The sequence below is a fragment of the Oncorhynchus nerka genome, linkage group LG20, assembly GCF_034236695.1.
Source record: "Oncorhynchus nerka isolate Pitt River linkage group LG20, Oner_Uvic_2.0, whole genome shotgun sequence".
Lineage (NCBI taxonomy): Eukaryota > Metazoa > Chordata > Actinopteri > Salmoniformes > Salmonidae > Oncorhynchus > Oncorhynchus nerka.
The window spans coordinates 13,925,400-13,946,004 of record NC_088415.1 but is presented as its reverse complement, the minus strand read 5'-3'; the positions used below and the strand labels follow the sequence as shown (position 1 = coordinate 13,946,004).

The following is a 20,605-nucleotide window of genomic DNA, read 5'->3' as shown; positions in this document are numbered from 1 at the left end:
CACCTGAGTGAGGTGCTATTGTGCAAAAGCTGGATGTGACAATGTTGGCTGCCTTTTTGTCTCCTGTCTGATTCTATTGTTGTGTTGTTGTGCATTCCGTCAACGCAACAGTAGTGCGGCTTTAGTTGTTAAATACGTCATTGCAGTAGCTAGATATAATGATAATTTCAGTGTCTAACAACAATGTGCATTGTATAACGTCATGCTTTCTAGCTTTTTTTTTGTATATTGTTAGTGAGGTACTTTCAAAAGAATCAATGATGCTCATGCCTTATGATGCTCAAACAAACGTTTTATTAATGCATATGAATAAGTAGGAGCTATAGTAACATTAATTTAAGCCAGGTGAGTGTCACACGGCTGGATGTGCTGACTACTGTAAATACTTGGTAGTGTATAGTCAACCAAGTTTAAATAGCAGATTTAAACTTGTGTAGCCTTAACTATGGTAGTAAAAGTAAAACAGTTGCACTACCTATAAAAACGCATCTATAATAGCGACCTCACAAACTTAAGGTCATGGTACATATTTGCATTATAAAGAGATTTTCGCTGTACTCCGCTTGTACTTGGTTGTAACCATAATTTAGATTGTAGTTTATAGACACACTGCACTGAAGTAGCAAAGAGAGAGGTGGTCAATATTTGCTTTACAGTTACAACTTCTTCAACTATACAAATTTCACAAGATAAATGATAATTTGAGTTGTGTCATTATAAATAGGTCCATGTTTTCATTGAAGATGAGAGGGATGGAACAGGTGAAGATGTATGACACTGTACTTTCACCACCAGAACTAGTCCTGGTATAGCAACTACTGCAAGGTTCATACACAAAAAAATAAGAAAATAACTTGAAAACACATATGTTTTGCAAATTGCTCTGGATATGTTTGCAGATTATGGGGCTATGGGGCTGCTGCCTGGGGTAGAGAATTTGTCAGGTGTCTTGTGTGTACACACAATTATTGAATAAGTTAGTTATACCGTTAATGTTTTTATTGTGTTTGGGTTTAGTAAAGTTAGATTTGGGAATTTGGGCCTACGCTTGGAATATGTTGTCATGTCACTGCTTTGATTTCTCTAGCCCTGTCCTCTGCTGCGGTCGGTCAATGCAGTCATTGGTTCTGATTTTGACTAGGCTGGATTAAGGTGTAAATGCTGTCATTAGATAACAGATGTTTACCTTCAACAGTAGTCAGCTCCAGGACCCCTCTTGAAAGCGAGATGTGCACATCTCAAGAGGCAAAGTTCCTGGTTAAATAATCCTTAAATTAATACTTAAAAAATCGAAAATATAGATATATAGAGATATAGATCAATGAACTGATGTCAATCACAAGTCATATAGAATGGGACTGAGGAAAATAAACCGAAACCCTGTTAAAAGGATAAGAAGATTCATGAGGAAGGGGAGTTTTTCTCTTTCGTTCGTACCAACTTGCAAAAAAAACAGGAGTCTAACGCTGAACCAAAATCAGGGCCTAGATCCATTAATGTACCTTCTCACAAAATCACACTCCTATTGACACTCTTCCAGGCAGTCCTGCACACACACACACACACACACACACACACACACACACACACACACACACACACACACACACACACACACACACACACACACACACACACACACGCACACACACACACGCACGCACGCACACACACACGTACACACACACACGCACTTGTACACACACACACACACACACACACACACACACACACACACACACACACACACACACGCACACACGCACACACACACACACACTTGTACACACACACACACACATGTACACACAGTAACTGCACTCATGTGTAGTACCAGTATAGTAAATATTGAGTGACAGAAAGCTATTTGTACAGTTGAAATGAGAGGGGTAACTAGGGCTAAACAAGGCCTATCAGTTTCATCGCCACCTCTCTCCTTCTGCGTGTGGGCAGGCAGTAACAGATGGACTTTAACTCAATATTGGTTTCACTGTAAATAGCAGTGCTTAGTAAATTGCCTCCTACAAAATCCTGCTCAACTGTGCTACTGCAACACAGTAACACTGTCTGTCCAAAGTCCCCTGTCTGTCTACTATGTTAACAGAATCGTGCTGGGGGATGTTAGAGGAATACTACTATTTAAGTTCACCAAGGGTGTCCTTAGGACAAAAATATATTTTTAAATATTGCAGATTTCAAAATGTAGCTATCATCATCATTGTCCCATTGAATGTATTTAATAGATCTTTTACAGATACAGCTTAAGATATCTAATAAAATACAATATATGTCATATAAATGACAGACATAATACTTCTATGACCACCCTTGTTGTACTTCCAGTTAAATCCTGGTCCAGTGGTGTCTTTACAGATGACTACTGCCAAAACAATGTATTGGAATTGGTACAATTTAGCTTAGTATGATGAGATGAAACTAAGGGCCTGGTTTCAATTCGTATCGCGGAAGAATCACGTTAAGATCCGCGGTATAGCTTTGATTGAAATTTAAAGGCAATGTTCCCCGCGTTCATGGAGATTCCATTTACGGTAAACGACTCAATCAGAAATGACCTTTCCATTTCAACGCAGATCTTCCATGATACTTCCTGGAAGGATTCAATCCAGCCCTAAGATGTATCTGTCTTAAACTTCCTGCTGTACTTGAGTTTGATCGTCTCTTTGATGAGATGGTCCAGTAATTGAAAATCTCATGCATGGTTTGGTTGGTGAGGAGACAGGTATGCACTGCACTAATTGGGGAACATGAAGAGTGACTCAAATTGACAGGTTTATTTGTTGTGTTCATTCCTTAACAGCATGGCTATGGTCATAGCTGACTACTCTTCTACACGGGGTTCGACATTATAATAGTGCTAATGTATTTCTGAATAAATATAGTGAATATTTAAACTTACAGGGTAAAATATTAGTATAATTCAGTATGCTATTAGTAAAGAATATGTTGTGATATGTAGAGATGGATTTCATAGATGATAAGTCCAGGATGGTTCAGTCCAGTGTGTTTCTGACTGTGTGTATAACTACTGTCATGAAGCCAATAACATGTGCAGATAGTAATGGACTACACACGTCTACTTCCCTACTATTCTCAATAAGTCAATACTATATTAAAATAATGATTCAGAGAGAGAGAGCTAAGACACTGAATGAAAATGGACAAACTATTAACTGATTTGGCAAACTAATGTGATTATTTTTGGAAGTTACATGCAAGAGCACTGATGTGAAAGCATGCGATATGTCAGAGGCGTGCCACACACAGATGCTATCTTCTCCAGTAAACCTATTAATAACTGAATGGATAGAATTAGTTGTGAATGTCATGTGCTTTGAAAGTCTATTAATACAAATAATTATCAGTTATGTGTGACAGTTGTTTGGTAATTACACATCTCTTGTTAATTCACACACAACAAAAATGTAATTCTTACAACAATTTAGATGTTATGGACAAATACATGGCCACTGCCAATGTCTCAATCTCTCCTCACTGCGTCCCCCTCACTGTCAAACACTCATACAGATCATATATTCCAGCACATACAAACACAGACAAATCTTCCACATCACTGTCTTTCATACTCTATACCAAGAGATCTCAGAATATTCTCTCTTGAATCACACAGAATTCACATACACAAATACACAAACACACGAAAACATACTGTTCATTCCCAGATTCATACACACACACACACTCGTACACAAACACACACACTCGTACACACACATACCGACACACACACACACACACACACACACACACACACACACACACACACACACACACACACACACACACACACACACACACACACACACACACACACACACACACACACTCTCCATCAGAGGAACTTAATTCTATAATACTGATTTCCTTGTGATTCAATACAGGTGACTCCAGGCAGAAAACATTTGGTTGAGGTACAAGTTACATACAGTTCATGTAAATACATTTTTACGTTTTGAATTTCTCAAATGCTGACAGACTCAATTCAAACATGCATTTCAATCATTTCTTGATAGTTGGTATATTTCTATATCATTACTGACACATTAAACAACAATATTTCATCTTCACATTTCTGTAGAGTAAACAAGTGACTTGCTACACCCACTATCCTTACACACTGTACAGCAAGGTTCCATTTCACACGTTTATCTGTGCGTCATTTCTATATTGAAAGTTCATCGTATTAATAATGCACTGCCAAAAGTGCAGCACAAGCATAAAATAAGGATTCAGCTTTGAGGACCGGAATCGGTCTAAATTATTGAAGAGGTACGGCTGTCTTCCTCAGTGCTAGAGGGGCTGCCAATGTGAAGGTAAAACAATGACATCAACACTTTCAATGAACACTTTCATGCATTCCTAACAACGAGGACCAAAGCCTTCAGTAATACTCTCCTGTTAGTACCATGGTAGGTTTTGAGATGCCAGAATATAAGACAACCTCTGTAGTGTAAGTGTGAGTGTGTTCTGCATACCTGTTTCAGCCACTTGGGAGATGTCCACTCCCTGCTCGTTTGCCATGAAGCCCAGAATGGCGAACACCACAAAGCCAGCAAAGAAACTGGTGCCACTGTTGATTAGAGCTAGCATGAAGGCATCCCTGGACAGAAATAAAAACAAAAACAAAGGGAGAAATAATCACAAAAAACAAGTCAGAATCATCCAGGAGACAGTAAGTGCAACAAGAGGCCAAGGTGAGCCCATTCAGCTGTCATATCACTTACTTGTAGCAGTCATTGTTGAATCTGTTGTAGCTGCCTAGGGCAGTGAGAGCTCCAAGCCCAATAGCATAAGAGAAGAAGATTTGTGTGCCAGCATCAATCCACACCTACCAGACAGTAACGATAATGAAAACTGATCAGTTTAATCTGCAACACAGCACCAGAGTTAACTAATCTAAATAATCAATCAGTTAGGACTGTGGACAGATGGGTGGATGATGGGTCGCACCTGCGCCTCGCCAAGCTTGGACCAGTCAGGCTTGATGTAGAACATGATTCCATCGTAGGCACCAGGAAGAGTCACCCCTCTCACCAGAAGGATGATCAGGACGACGTAGGGGAACGTGGCAGTAAAATACACAATCTGCAGCGAAACAGGGAGACCAGTGTCATTATTCTAAATCCATATGATATTTCGGTTACAGATGCAGGATCCTAATTTGACCAGTTTCTCACAGCAATGAAATAATCCTGCAGCAACTGGACATTTTTGTATTATTGCGTGGAAATGTGAATCATTTTTGTAGGGGTTGTAGGGTTCGATACAAGTCCAAAATGTTGAAGAGGAAATGACTCAATTTAGATGCCTTTTTATAACTAGAATACATGACACATTTGCATTTCCTGCTGTACAGGAAATGTCCTGCAACAACAGGGTGATCTAATTAAGATCCTACACCTGTAGATGTCACATTATGAGAAGACTTGCAGAGTGGTGCTGTCGGAGACCTAAAATGATTGGATGTCATTTCAGCCTACTGTAGTTTCATTGACATGCATAGTGTGAGGAGCTGTACTGTACATAACTAAAGTTTGGCTGATCATTCACATTTCAGACTGCAAAGGTTTCAAAGGTGTCCAAGGTGTCTTACACAAGGGGATTGCAGTCACAGTGACATGCTGGGGACTTTTCATATGAGCAATGGGAATATCATTTGTTGCATTCCTGCCAACCTAGCACCCGTACAAGATAGAGCTAAGTGGAAGTCTTTATCTAATCAGGTGAACGTTTCAAACACTGAACTTTGACCTAGTGCCATATGAACCACTGTATTATAAAGAGCTTTTCTACAAGGCTGTTAGATTTCAAAGCCAATTGTTTTTGTGACTTGGAGGCCCAGGCACACCTTCAGGCATGACTACCTACTCTCCGTAGCCCAGTCTACTTGACCTAAATACACAGCTAATGTAGGACACCCATTCCCGACCAAGCCCTTATTCATATAACAAACCCGTTTTGTATAATCATTACTCAAGCACTTATCTTTGATTAGCAACCTCAATAGGCCCTTACCTGAAAACGTGTAATATTAACTAGAGAACATTTCTATACATTGCATCTATAAATGTTGTGGATGTATGGCTAATTGTCATTAATTAATTACATCACTAAGCCTATCCCTTAAAGAATAAAAATACAAATCTATCAAAATTCCCTCTTGCTAAAATGTGAGCAGCTCTGACCTAACCAAATGATCTCTTAAAGATAAACTGTAAGTAATTTTAATATCATTACTATAAAAATATAAAAACAATAAAATGTTAATGAACACTAGAGGTTGATCTCATTATCTGTACAGAAAGTGCTGCTACATATAAAGTGATCTAGAAATCCTGATAGAGATCCATATAAAATGGACCAGTGCTGGAGATAAACACTGATATCATTTAAAGAGGCTTGGATGTGATCCCACCTCAACAAGCAGAAAACATGGCTGTTGGAATATTCGCACAGGGCCCCAGTCACGTCGCACTGCAGTCAACCTACCAACTGCCCACCAATCAGAACGCACCATGTGACAGGGACACTTTGTGATATGTCATAGCCACACCCCCTGTCCTCTTGATGTTGCTATAGAAACACTGCCTCATCATTGCCTTGCTGTCACACAGCAGGAGAGGGTGGCACTATGTGAATCACACAAGGTTAGGAAAAAGTCACACTGCCTTCTCATTCACTCATGACTGAGAGTCCATTACCATAGCCAGAACTAAATTAGAAACCTATCTGGCTATAGCTACAAATCTATCTCCTCGTTCTCTCTGGGAGAACTGTATATCTATACATTTTAACCCCCTTTCACCTCTATTTGTTACTTTTCTCAGTAACCTTTCTTGCTCTTTTAATATAATTCCAGACTATGTTTGATACCACACAGCAATATCCTTCCACTGCAGCTGCATTAGCTACTGAGTTGTTCTAATGCAGGTATCCAATCAGAGACCAGTGCAGTGACCTGAGCTGATGTAAAACAATCTGTCTGCCACGGCCGGAGGATAGTCTGTTACATAACAGTTAGCTATAGGAGATACCTAAGGACCAGAGTGAGTAACATGTTCATTGCAGTCACCATCGTGGTGCTCATATAACTAATAAGATAACGATGAGCTTTTCAGAGACATGTGTATTAGTTACCTTGCCTGTGGACTTCACCCCCTTCCATACACAGAAATACACCATCACCCAGACGGCCGCCAGGCAGAGCAACAGCTCCCAGTTGATGGATCCTGGGTAGTCCAGCCCTTGTGAGATGTTCAGCACCTTGTTCCTGGAGGGGGGTCATAGAGTAAAACTATATGAAAACGACATGCGTTTGTCAAAGTTACAGGATAGAAAATGAACGGCATGATGCTCTACTCCTGTAACAAAAGTCTGCCCTTTGTCCCCAATAAAAGCTATGTCAGTCAGTAACACCATTTGCATTTTCTACCTACAGCCATGACAAAGGCACTTATGTCCCTGCACATGCCATAAGGGAGAGTGGGAACAAACACTCTGGTAGTCATGGACAACGGGGATCACATGAGAACATTAAAACTTGATGACCTCGATGACCATCAAAGAGAACTATGATGAGGACTAGAGGAACAGAGAGGGATGAAGAACTGGGCCGAGGACAAATGAGATTCCAAATCAGAACACTAACCAGCTCTGTCACACTGCTCTTTAAAAGCAGAGCATTCAAAGGCCACTCATTTATTTATTTTTTATATTTCACCTTTATTTAACCAGGTAGGCTAGTTGAGAACACCTTTATTTAACCAGGTAGGCTAGTTGAGAACACCTTTATTTAACCAGGTAGGCTAGTTGAGAACACCTTTATTTAACCAGGTAGGCTAGTTGAGAACACCTTTATTTAACCAGGTAGGCTAGTTGAGAACACCTTTATTTAACCAGGTAGGGTAGTTGAGAACACCTTTATTTAACCAGGTAGGCTAGTTGAGAACACCTTTATTTAACCAGGTAGGCTAGTTGAGAACACCTTTATTTAACCAGGTAGGCTAGTTGAGAACACCTTTATTTAACCAGGTAGGCCAGTTGAGAACAACTTCTTATTTACAACTGCGACCTGGCCAAGATAAAGCAAAGCAGTGCGACAGAAACAACACAGAGTTACACATGGAATAAACAAACATACAGTCAATAATACAATAGAAAAAGTATATATACAGTGTGTGCAAATGAGGTGGGATAAGGGAGGTAAGGCAATAAAAAGGCCATAGTGGCGAAATAATTACAATTTATCAATGAAACACTGGTGTGATAGATGTGCAGAAGATGAGTGTGCAAGTAGAGATACTTGGGTGCAAAATAAAAAATAAAATAACAGTATGGGGATGAGGTAGTTGGATGGGCTATTTACAGATGGGCTGTGTACAGGTGCAGTGATCTGTGAGCTGCTCTGACAGCTGGTGCTTAAAGTTAGTGAGGGAGATATGAGTCTCCAGCTTCAGTGATTTTTGTAGTTCGTTCCAGTCATTGGCAGCAGAGAACTGGAAGGAAAGGCGGCCAAAGTAGGAATTGGCTTTGGGGGTGACCAGTGAAATATACCTGCTGGAGCGCGTGCTACGGGTGGATGCTGCTATGGTGACCAGTGAGCTGAGATAAGGTGGGGCTTTACCTAGCAAAGACTTATAGATGACCTGGAGCCAGTGGGTTTGGCGAAGAATATGAAGCGAGGGCCAGCCAACGAGAGCATACAGGTCGCAGTGGTGGGTAGTATATGGGGCTTTTGTGACAAAATGGATGGCACTGTGATAGACTGCATCCAATTTGCTGAGTAGAGTGTTGGAGTCTATTTTGTAAATGACATCACCGAAGTCAAGGATCGGTAGGATAGTCAGTTTTACGAGGGTATGTTTTGCAGCATGAGTGAAGGATGCTTTGTTGCGAAATAGGAAGCCGATTCTAGATTTAATTTTGGATTGGAGATGTTTAATATGAGTCTGGAAGGAGAGTTTACAGTCTAACCAGACACCTAGGTATTTGTAGTTGTCCACATATTCTGAGTCAGACTCGTCCAGAGTAGTGATGGTGGACGGGCGGGCAGGTGTGGGCAGCAATCGGTTGAAGAGCATGCATTTAGTTTAACTTGCATTTAAGAGCAGTTGGAGGCCACGGAAGGAGAGTTGTATGGCATTGAAGCTCGTCTGGAGGTTAGTTAACACAGTGTCCAAAGAAGGGCCAGAAGTATATAGAATGGGGTCGTCTGCGTAGAGGTGGATCAGAGAATCACCAGCAGCAAGAGCGACATCATTGATATATACAGAGAAAAGAGTCGGCCCGAGAATTGAACCGTGGCACCCCCAGAGGCCCGGACAACAGCACCCCCATAGAGACTGCCAGAGGTCCGGACAACAGGACCTCCGATTTGACACACTGAACTCTGTCTGAGACGTAGTTGGTGAACCAGATGAGGCAGTCATTTGAGAAGCCAAGGCCATTGAGTCTGCCGAGAAGAATGTGGTGATTGACAGAGTCGAAAGCCTTGGCCAGGTCGATGAATACAGCTGCACAGTATTGTCTCTTATCGATGGCGGTTATGATATCGTTTAGGACCTTGAGTGTGGCTGAGGTGCACCCATGACCAGCTCGGAAACCAGATTGCATAGCGGAGAAGGTATGGTGGGATTCAAAATGGTCGGTAATCTGTTTGTTAACTTGGCTTTCGAAGACCTTAGAAAGGCAAGGTAGGATCGATATAGGTCTGTAGCAGTTTGGGTTTAGAGTGTCTCCCCCTTTGAAGAGGGGGATGACCGCGGCAGCATTCCAATCTTTGGGGATCTCAGAAGATACGAAAGAGAGTTTGAAGAGGCTCGTAATAGGGGTTGCAACAATTTTACATTTACATTTACATTTAAGTCATTTAGGGCTTTATCCAGAGCGACTTACAAATTGCAGTGGAACAGTTTCTAAATGGATAACTTTTCATGCTGTGGACCAACTTTTCATTACTTTATCCTAAATCTTTTCAGGGGAGGGGTGAGGACTATCACAAATTACTCAAATCCCTTTTCTAAGTGACGACTTGCAAAATATTTGAAATAATTAACTGTGACAAATAACAATGTTTTATTCTTAGAACTTTCGGCACAGACGTCAGTTCAACGTCTAGTTTTGATATAATAGTGTGTTTTTCCATTGGGATAGAGGAAGTAAAGAACTTACTCCCAGAATTCAATAATGGGAGAACGCCCATCTGCCAGCTCCTCACATGTCATGTTGCCATAGGTAGTGTTGCCAATGGTGCCATTCAGGCAGTCTTCATGATGAAAGATCTCGATGCAGCTGGGCGTGTTCCAGGGGTTGTCACAGGTGGACCAGGGCAGGGTAGCGTTGAAGGACTTGATGAAATAGTAGAAGGCCCAGGCTAGGACCATGATGTAGTAGGTGTTACAGAAGAACACTATGACCATGGAGGCATACCCCAGTCCTGGAGGAATACGGAGCAATTCAACAGTTTAGTGTTCAGCACTGAAGAGACAAACAGAGCTTACTTATACATTAATGTCAATTTTGTAAGAAACATTGGAGCAGTCTTGGTTTTTATGTAACAAAGGTGTATCAATTCTTAGAATAAAGCGATAGAGGAATACATAGTAAATAGGCCACAGCTGTGAATGTCTGCAAACTGCCTTTCTATTCGAAAGGATCAGTTAAAAGACTTGACAAATGGCTGTACAAATGTTTCAGAGCAGCCACACAAACTGCTGAGAGAGCAAAATGTTCAGTACCTTTAAATAGAGGTGCGATGTTCCACACGTTGATGCTGCCAGCCTTCATAAACTGTCCCAATGCAATCTCCAGGAAGAATATAGGAATTCCCCCAACAACCCCAATGATGAGGTAGGGAATCAGAAACACCCCTGTGAGGGACAAACAGACAGGTGTTCAATGGAACAGTAGAGTAATGCACTCCTTGGGTCACTATGGGGGATGTATGAGCTGCACAACCCATTATTAAACCACCATCTTATGTTCCCTAAAGAAAACATCACTCTGCGACATCAAATGGTAACAAGGATGCAACATAAAACCTTCTACCTTATAGTCTATGCAGCTATAGTTGGTGTTCTCATTACATTTTAATAGATTTAAAATTATTCTTAAAGAGGTAAAGCAAGCCCCACAACTTTACTTCATGTAAAGTTACCATCTAGTTACATTTGAATGGCCTTATATAACTGGGTGTGAGCAGGAAGTGCATATTTCAGTCTCATCCACTAATTGGCACAGAAGGGGAGTCCATTTTATCGGTGAAAACACGCATGCTCACCTCACCCCTCCTACGTCTGCCTACACTTCAGTATGTTCAAATGTGACTGTGATGCTGTTTGCGGCATTGGCTTGCATCAAACAGGATCTAGGAGCACGGCAAACCATCAACAGTAATAACGCCATGGCTGACTGATTCCAAATGAACATAAGACTGACTGGGGGGGTGGAGCAAGGAAGGAGGCGGAAGGGGTGGTGGGGGAGGGGAGGGAGGGAGGAGAGGGAGGGGTGGTGGGAGGGAGGGAGGGGTGGTGGGGGAGGGGAGGGAGGGGTGGTGGGAGGGGAGGGAGGAGAGGGAGGGGTGGTGGGAGGGAGGGGGGAGGGAGGGGTGGTGGGAGGGGAGGGAGGGAGGGAGGAGAGGGAGGGAGGGGTGGAGGGGAGGGAGGGAGGGAGGAGGGAGGGAGGGAGGAGAGGGAGGAGAGGGGGGAGGGAGGGGAGGGAGGGAGGGGGTGGTGGGAGGGGGGAGGGAGGAGGGAGGGAGGAGAGGGAGGGAGGAGGGAGGGAGGGAGGGAGGAGGAGGGAGGAGAGGGAGGGAGGGAGGGGTGGTGGGAGGGGAGGGAGGGAGGGAGGGGAGGGAGGGAGGAGAGGGAGGGACAGGGGGCTTTGCAGTGGTAGTCAGCTCCTGCTTCAGCCTATAACGCAGATTATCCATTGAACAATGTGCTGCACTGAATGAAGCTGAGATGACGTCACCTTCAGCCCAGAGGTCTCCTGATAGGCTGACATCGAGCGCCGGGGAGGGCCATGGGCTGCGTTATAAAAAGCACCACCCGTTGTGTAACGTAGGCTCTGCAGGCTAGTGGAAACAGCCAATTCCTCCCTGACAGAAAAGAGACATGGATGCGCAGAAGCAAAGGCTCTCCTTTGTGAAGAGGATGGGGTTGACAACCCAATCTGAATTAGCAATGGGGACTCTCAGCATGTAAACCAGACTGAGAACACAATCACAATCCCTTCATACAGTTCAACACATATCTAGGGTGTGACTGAAAATAACACATAATAGCACCTCTATTAAAGGAAAAACGTGTGAACAGCAATTTCTTACAAACTCAGTCAGATTGGGGAACTGCACGCACTATACACCACTGACCTGAAAGAAAGATTCCAGCATCAGAGGGAAGAATAGCTTCTCTCTCTCTCTCTCTCTCTCTCTCTCTCTCTCTCTCTCTCTCTCAAGCATCTATAAAATGTGTAGTCATGTGGGCTTTGTGAGGGCTGATGTAAATGGCTGTTCATTTGCAAACAAAGCATTTGCTATAGAAGCAGCGGCAGTGATTATGTGTGAGAGTGTACACACACACACACACACACACACACACACACACACACACACACACACACACACACACACACACACACACACACACACACACACACACACACACACACACACACACACACACACACACCCACACACACCCACACACACACACACACACACACACCCACACACACAACAGTCGCAGAGACAGTCGCAGAGACAGACACAGGACCGACTCAGTGACGGCATGCCGATGAGTCAGACAGACGCTGCCTATGGCGCAGAAGGGGAAGGAGCTACGTAGTGCGTCGTGACTCCAGTCAGAGCTAGCAGAGCCACTGAGGCATTCCAGCCTGTCAGGAGACAGGAACCTGACTGAGATTCTGCTCAGCCTCTTAATTAAACAGTTAGATAGCAGATAGAGAGAGAGTGTAGTGAAGTGGGGTAGGAGAGGATAGGGGAGGAGGATGGTGAGAGAGGGAGAGAAAGAGAGGAGCTATTTGTCCACAAGATGCTACTCCCCTGTTAATGGCATCTCCCACTGAGGTAATGCTGTTACCACTGGTGAACATGCTAGTTATGTGATTATGGTGAACAAGGTCCTGCTTGGCTTGTAAATGCAATCACCTCACCATATAGTGATTATGTATGATAATTACTGATACTGTAATTCTCTTTTCAATAAATGGCCATCTTTAAATTAACAAAAAATGCTAATGAATTACAAAACTTCTACATGTTTTCAGAGAAAACACAATATTTGGTATACTTAACTTTTGGGGAGGTTATTCATAGTAACCTGAGGAAGGCTCACATTTAAACTGAGTCACACAAATAGAGAACCAATTCAGGTACGTATGGCACGTGCTAAGCTTTCTAATCTTGATTAAGTAAGTGTCGGGAGCAGCTCTGAACGCTAAGTATTGACAGGCCTTTGAATCCCTTTTTCTGGTTAGTTGAGTGAACTAACAGGAGCAGCTAATGCAGCATATAGCAGTACAACTGAGGTTGGTTAAACCAGGTGTAATCTCTTGTGGACAGACTACATAAATCTAAAAAATAAATTACACTCGATTTTTGTTCTGGGTTAACCAAGAATAGAGCAGCAGGTGCATCATTTTGTCAGGTGATCCCTGGGCCTTGCCTATAACAAGCTTCAAAACAACTGACCAAGCTCCAATGGGACACGTGTGGACTTGGATTTGACTTATTGTTGTGGTGTACATGACAATATATAAATACTCCCCTACACCTAGGGTTGCAAAATTCCAGGAACTGGTTGGAGGATGCTGGATTTCCTGCTTATTCCTTCCTGAGTTCGGGAGTCCTCCAACTGAGATTTCAGGAAACCAGGAAATGTATTGAAAGTTCCCAGAATTTTGCAACCCTACATACACCCTCCCCCCCTAACATTCACATGGAAATGGTATCTTCCATGCACAGATGCAATCTCTTGTATGGTCCTGCGATATTACTCCTGAAGCAACAACAAAACAATTGCAAATTGTATTGATTTGTAAATGACAATGTGCTATGCTGTCAAAATCACACAATAATTGTCATTCATCTCTTATTTTGTGAAGCTTAGCTTTCCCCTACAACTGAGTGCCCTACTTTACATGTTGCTCATGAAGCCTGATTTTCAACTCCCAAGAGAGCCAGTAAACTTGGACAGATCACCCTTTGGTCATCTCCATGTTAGTGGATATGTTGTTTACAATGAGATTACGGCACAAGAGATTGGCACACCTCTTTAAAGCACAGTAGATTGTTGCCAGACGTGCTTGTTCATCCGAAAAAATAAATAACTGCAGTGTCCTAAATTCGGGAATAGAAAAGATTAGCTTACATTTCAAACATGACGGTGCATTTATGTTGACCCATCCCCTTCATTCATGTGCTTCGTTCAAGCAGAGATACCGAGTATGTTACTTCATTATAATGACTACACACGCCACACTGCAAAGATCACCACAAAACCTCAATTGCGTCCCAATATTCTCTCCTTTTCTCCCAAAGTGTACACTTGTTCACTTCCCCTCATGGATTTGAAAGGTAATGAATGGTATATAGAAACTCCCTCTCTAGCCCATGCCTATGTAACAGTATAACTTTAGACCGTCCCCTCGCCCATACCGGGGCGCGAACCAGGGACCCTCTGCACACATCAACAACAGTCACCCACGAAGCATCGTTACCCATCGCTCCACAAAAGCCGCGGCCCTTGCAGAGCAAGGGGAACCACTACTTCAAGGTCTCAGAGCAAGTGACGTCACCGATTGAAACACTATTTAGCGCGCACCACCGCTAACTACACTAGCGTTTCACATCCGTTACACCTACACCAATCCAATGCGTTTACATTTGTAGGGAACAAGTACACAGTGCACATCGTAGAAAGGAGAGATTATTGGAAGGCAACCTTATTGAACATGAATTCTCTCTGCTGCACTACACCAGCATAAACATCATTCAGAAAAGCTGTGCAGGGTGTAATTGGTCTTATCTAAACGCTAGGTCAGAGAGCACACAGACATTTACCCGAACGCATTGCTAACCTGAGGTGACATCATGTAGTATAGCGTTACATATATCCCCAGAGCATTGAGCTGACCTAACTGGGGGTTATAGCCTACCATTCCCTGCCTGAGGCTGAGCCATATCCCAAACAACACTGCACCAGACCGCACCATGCCACACCGAACAACACCAAACCACACCGAACCACACCAAACCACACCGAACAACACCAAACCACACCGAACCACACCAAACCACACCAAACCACACCCCACCACACCAGCTCCCAGTCAGAGAAAGGAGATTAAAAGATTAACAGACACTCTTCATAATCGCCCGTCCACGTGGGATGAGGAGGTGATGTCACTCGGGGCAAAGGGCCAGCGTCCTGTAACCCTGCGGTCTGCGCATCACACCCGCTCAGATGCTGGACTCACTTGCAAAAGGCAAGCCGCCATGATGGTTGATAGTGTGACCTACACTGATTAGACACTGTGCCAAAGAGCATTATTTTGCTAAAAACAAATTGCTGGATAACTGAAGCTGACAGAAAATAAACTACAGATTGCTGTGTAAAAAGATAAATTCATAAAGATAAATTCAACGTTATGTATTCTTTGACAAAAGAGGGCAAATGACTAAGTGTTTGACTTGGACCCAACTGGAAGCCCACTCTGTCTGACAATCCCTTTACGGTTTTGATTCAAATGAAGGCCTAAAAACAAGACAAAGACATACTCAGTCTGCCTGACACCGTGCATGACCTTATCTGATGACCGAAATAAGAAACATACGCTTCTGACAATATTCACTGCAGTGTAATGCCAAATGGCCTTATTGGTGGGTAGTAACATGGATTAAATGTTCGAGTCCTTTGCTCTGACGAGAACACGTAGTCCGCTGCACGGCTGCAGACACACTGCCAAGGACAATCAGAGAGCTCACTGCAGAGCTCGTAAATCTACAGGCTGTAAGGCTGCTGTCTGACAGGGTGCTACCTGCTGCTGCTGCTGCTGCTGAGCAGGCCAGGCTACGCAGTACAGTACTGCCCTGGCTAGAGAGAAGGCAACCCCATCACAGGAGAACCCTAAAATCCCACAGCTCCCAGACAAACTCTCAGAGAAGAGTTATCACCTGTGCTGCGTGCTATGAACCCATATACTGAACATATGTTTATGGATGTGACAATAGGATAGTTACCGATGTGGTCATTGATAGATATGCCTTCTCTCTATTTGAAAGGAGCACAAAGAATGGTGAATATTGTAAAAGGTATGATGGTGATAGGCAACTGTACTTTGAGTAGACGGTCTATGTCGTTATATTGCTTTGATAGTATAGACAAGTCAGATTCTAAAACTTCATAAAAATTGCCATCAATACAGACTCCAATGTACAGAGACACCAATCATAGAATGTTTGACAATACTTCCTGACAGGTAAAGAAGATACTTGCACTTGACAAATATATTTATGTGTGTATTATAACACGTCAAAATAGGCAAATATAAAGATTTTGACAAGAATGTCCTTGCGATGACAGCAGATGATTTGCCATGGCAACTAATCCACCTGTCATGTTACAACTGATGGGAATAGGAAAGAGATTTAAAGAGACTTAAACCCAAGTCTCACTTGAATGAGGGATACCGTCAAATTAGAAAATGAAATTCATCCAATGTACCTGGGCATTAAAGGTAGCCTACTGACAAACACCCTCACAGTGCATTGTTGTAGTTGAGGGATGGCAGAGATGCCATCTCATTAGATCTACTCTGCTGCAGCTTGGTTCTGTCTGTGTGAACAAGACCTTTTCAACTTGGGCAGCTTGATTTGATTTGGCAGAACCCTGCAGGGGTCTCCAAGGAAATTTACACAAATCCAGAGACACACACTGAGTTTGGCAACCTGAACTAGGAGAACATCTTCATGTTACCTTGGAGCTCCTAGTTGGGGGTAAAACAAGTATTTTTTAAGAGGAAAAGTTAAGGGATCACCCAACGCTCGCTCCTGTCTCTTTAACATGTCTCTTTTCTCTCACTGTCAGGTCACGACTGAAGCTCTTTGTTTTTTTTACAGAATTGATGTTTTCTCTTACAGTTCCCACCAGCTGGTCGCCGTGCCCTTTCCTTGCCCACCACCGGTAAGGTCAACCTGAACCGCCTCAGAGATATCCTTTCTCCAAATAGTTGGATGGATACATTTATCCCAGATGATGTTGCTCATGGATCCCATGTGTAATAATAACACCAAGCGGAGCCCTAATACCATTTTTAGCCTGGGGGATTCAGAGGAATTTCATTCTTTACTCAATTTCTTTAACTCTATACACCAACCAAATATTTGTGTAGCATATAGTCAGTATTTATTCAGGTTCACCTCTCTGGTTTCATTTTTTACACTAAATATATATTGTTACTCTGGAGATCCTGAGCTATCTGGAAGCCGAAACACCATACTTTCACTGACAGACAGTGATGAATTCCACTTTGTTTTTCATAATATCCCTCCATATCGATCACTGTCTAGATACTCTAGAAAAAAAAGATAGTGCATGGTTATGTAGTTTTGTTCAAATAGCCACCTATTTAAAACCCCCCAAAAAATACAAATTTTCATAGAGACAGCATCACTTATTCAGTGAGACAAATCCTTCATTCATTGAGTACATTTTAGCTGAGGGCACATGGAGACATATATTTCACTGAGGCAGATACACTGCACCTCTCTTTGATCACACACTCATATTTTAGACAGACCTCATCATTATACTATTGTAGCGATGTTTAGCGAACGCCCTCATCTCGAAGCCAGGTCTCCCAGCCCATGAGCAGACCTGCTAACCACTGCTCCAATAGGGATGATCTATTTTGGGGGGTGGGATCGTAACAGGCCTACCCAGGCAAAGTTTGTTACACTATCCCCACCGTTCAGGAGAGCGTGTCCCCACGCTTCACTATACCAAGTCCCTCACCTGTGCACACCTCTCCAATGGCCCCTAAGGCACAATCCCACCACAGACACCAATGTAGCGAAATTTGCAAACAGCGACAGTGTAAAGGCCCTTCCTGGTCTCAAACCTGGGTCTCCCAGCCTGTAAGAAGACCCGCTAAGGGTGTCGAAACAGGCCTATCTAGGAAACGTTTATGAAGGACTTGCCAGTAGAGTGTATCACAAAGTTTTTTCAATAAATGCAATTTCAATCTAATGAAACTACAAGAAGATCCAATTGTTTGTTCCACTGAGTTTATAGATCCGAACCTGGTCTGAGATGTTAAGCTGGTAATGGTATTGTTTTTTTTGTCCATTTCAATGGAAAGGTGTGTAAGCTGTGTTCACCATCAAGTCTACACACAGGTTTCTATTGACAGCAGTAAGTCATGTTTTAATGTAGTGTTTATTACACAAACTAAATTCTGTTTTGATGTGGGAACAAAAATGTCATTTCCATGTTGTTTCACAGCCAATCTATCCAAGCACTGTGTATGTTGAATGTATAATCTCTTTAAATTTAGACTATTCTCATCTGTAAATGGACAAATCAGTTTAATTATACTTGTGGTTAAATTATTATTATTATGATTATATATATATTTGTTTTGCATATGGCAATCAATTTGACACAAATGATAATGATAATACAGCGCCAATGTGAGTTCTGTTCTGACATTCTCCAGCAACACGATGTGTATACAAATGGACAGGACTCACCCACATCCACCCCCGTCACACAGCGTCATACGCAGGCCCATATGTGAGGTATGACCTGACGCTCTGATCAAGGGTAGAGAACGGTGTACACTGTGCGATAATCTTCACGACGAACAGCCAGTAGAATAGATAGACAGCCTGAACTGGCGTTCAAATATAGAAAGGTGGGCACTGTAAGCGATATTGTCTCTCTATAATACCGTTTCTAATATGGACTAAAATAATTGTGTGGGTAAGAATGTGAGCTACTGCTATATGAGATGCCTGCAGTGCCCTCACAGGAGCTGATCATATGATTATTGCTTTGGATGCTATGACGTCTATACAATCCCTCACATAGACATCTCAAGGCAACATGCAATTCGCTCAGCCACATTTTCAATTGTTTTAGGGAATTTTTATTATGGGACAGGAGAGCCATCAGCCCTATAGGGATTTCAGTATTTTGTGTTTAGATTTTTACTGGTTTATTTAGGCTACTTGTTAACTTACCTCCACCATTTTTGTAGCATAGGTAAGGAAAGCGCCAGACGTTTCCCAGCCCTACAGCGAAGCCGACGCAGGACATGATAAAATCCATCTGTCTGGTCCATTGCTCTCGTTCGGGATACCCTGGCACTGGTTTCTCCACTGACGACATCGTGCCAGGTGTGGCTCCGCATCCTGCCCCGTCAGTTCCACCAATGAGGCTTCCGTTCACGCCAGCTTGGTGCCCGTTTCCGTTCGGAATGAGGTGACCCTTTTTCTCCTCCCCGAGGACCACGTTCACAGCACAGCAGTCAGTTTCGAATGCAGGTTTCTCCATGCCAATTACGCACTTGTAAACAATGCACCCTCAATTTCCCACTAACACTGAGGAGGAAACCAGTGAAAAGATCGGTGACGATTCAGGACAATAGATACAGCTTTCTTAAGCTTTTATTCGTTCGGGTCGATTTCCCTGGACCCGAAGATGGTCCTTTGTTCTTCTTCTGGCAATCCTATGGGAATAGGATCTGATTTATTTCCCCTTTTTAATTTAAGGGTATGATAAGTCACTTGAATTGGTATAATTTGTATCTCTATTATCGTATAGCAATGTCAAACGCGCAACGATGAGACGGAGATCAGAATTAAATGTTTATTACATTTGAGGTGTATAAAAAATAAAGGACACTTGCCCCCAAAGAAAATCACCGAATTTGAGAGCACCTTCAAAAACAATCTACGAAACACTTGAATGTGAGTCTGAAGAATCGCATGGGAACTTATCTCTCAAAGAGGAGACGGGTGTCGAGGCGAAAAACTCAGCGGGCTTTGCGCGCGCTCGATGACGAATGTAACGGAATTACATTCGTGGTTTTGTCTTTAGATTCCGAGGCTAGATCATCCTGCTCCTTGGCTTCCTTCGCTTCGGAAAAATACTGACAATATGATAGGTCTATCGCGGTTATCCTTAGCTGCTCTCTCTTGGTGCACTGTACGACAATTAACTGAGCCTGCAGCCGCGCGCAGCTTTAAAAGGGTTGGTGCGGCGGTGATGGTACTGAGGCGCACGTCACTTGGATTTCATCCCTCCCCCATCCTTAAGGACACAGTTGCCTTATCAGTTGTATTAGCTCTGTTGCAACGAACACCAGGAAATTATTAAGACGCGCATTCAACATTGTCTAGCCTACGAGGGCGATAATTTATGTCAAAATTGCAGGTGCACTGATATTGTGTGCCTGCCAAAAGCACGGAATGTAGAACTGGGGCTCTGCTGTTCAATGGCATGAAATCCTTTAGGCAACACGAGTGTCATTACACATGCAC

General features: G+C 42.9%; 1 protein-coding gene across 1 annotated transcript in view; it reads right to left on the bottom strand.

Moving 5' to 3' along the window:
* Positions 1-20,292, bottom strand: part of slc6a8 (solute carrier family 6 member 8) — a 29,068-nt gene extending 8,776 nt beyond the window's left edge. The window contains exons 1-7 of the mRNA XM_029621423.2: positions 19,304-20,292; positions 10,776-10,907; positions 10,210-10,474; positions 7,177-7,309; positions 4,990-5,124; positions 4,764-4,867; positions 4,515-4,639 (exon numbers count right to left, since the gene is read on the bottom strand). Coding sequence (XP_029477283.1) covers positions 4,515-4,639; positions 4,764-4,867; positions 4,990-5,124; positions 7,177-7,309; positions 10,210-10,474; positions 10,776-10,907; positions 19,304-19,616 — 1,207 coding nt within the window. The 5' untranslated portion in view covers positions 19,617-20,292. The remainder of the gene's footprint in view (positions 1-4,514; positions 4,640-4,763; positions 4,868-4,989; positions 5,125-7,176; positions 7,310-10,209; positions 10,475-10,775; positions 10,908-19,303) is intronic.
* Positions 20,293-20,605: the final 313 nt, after the last annotated feature.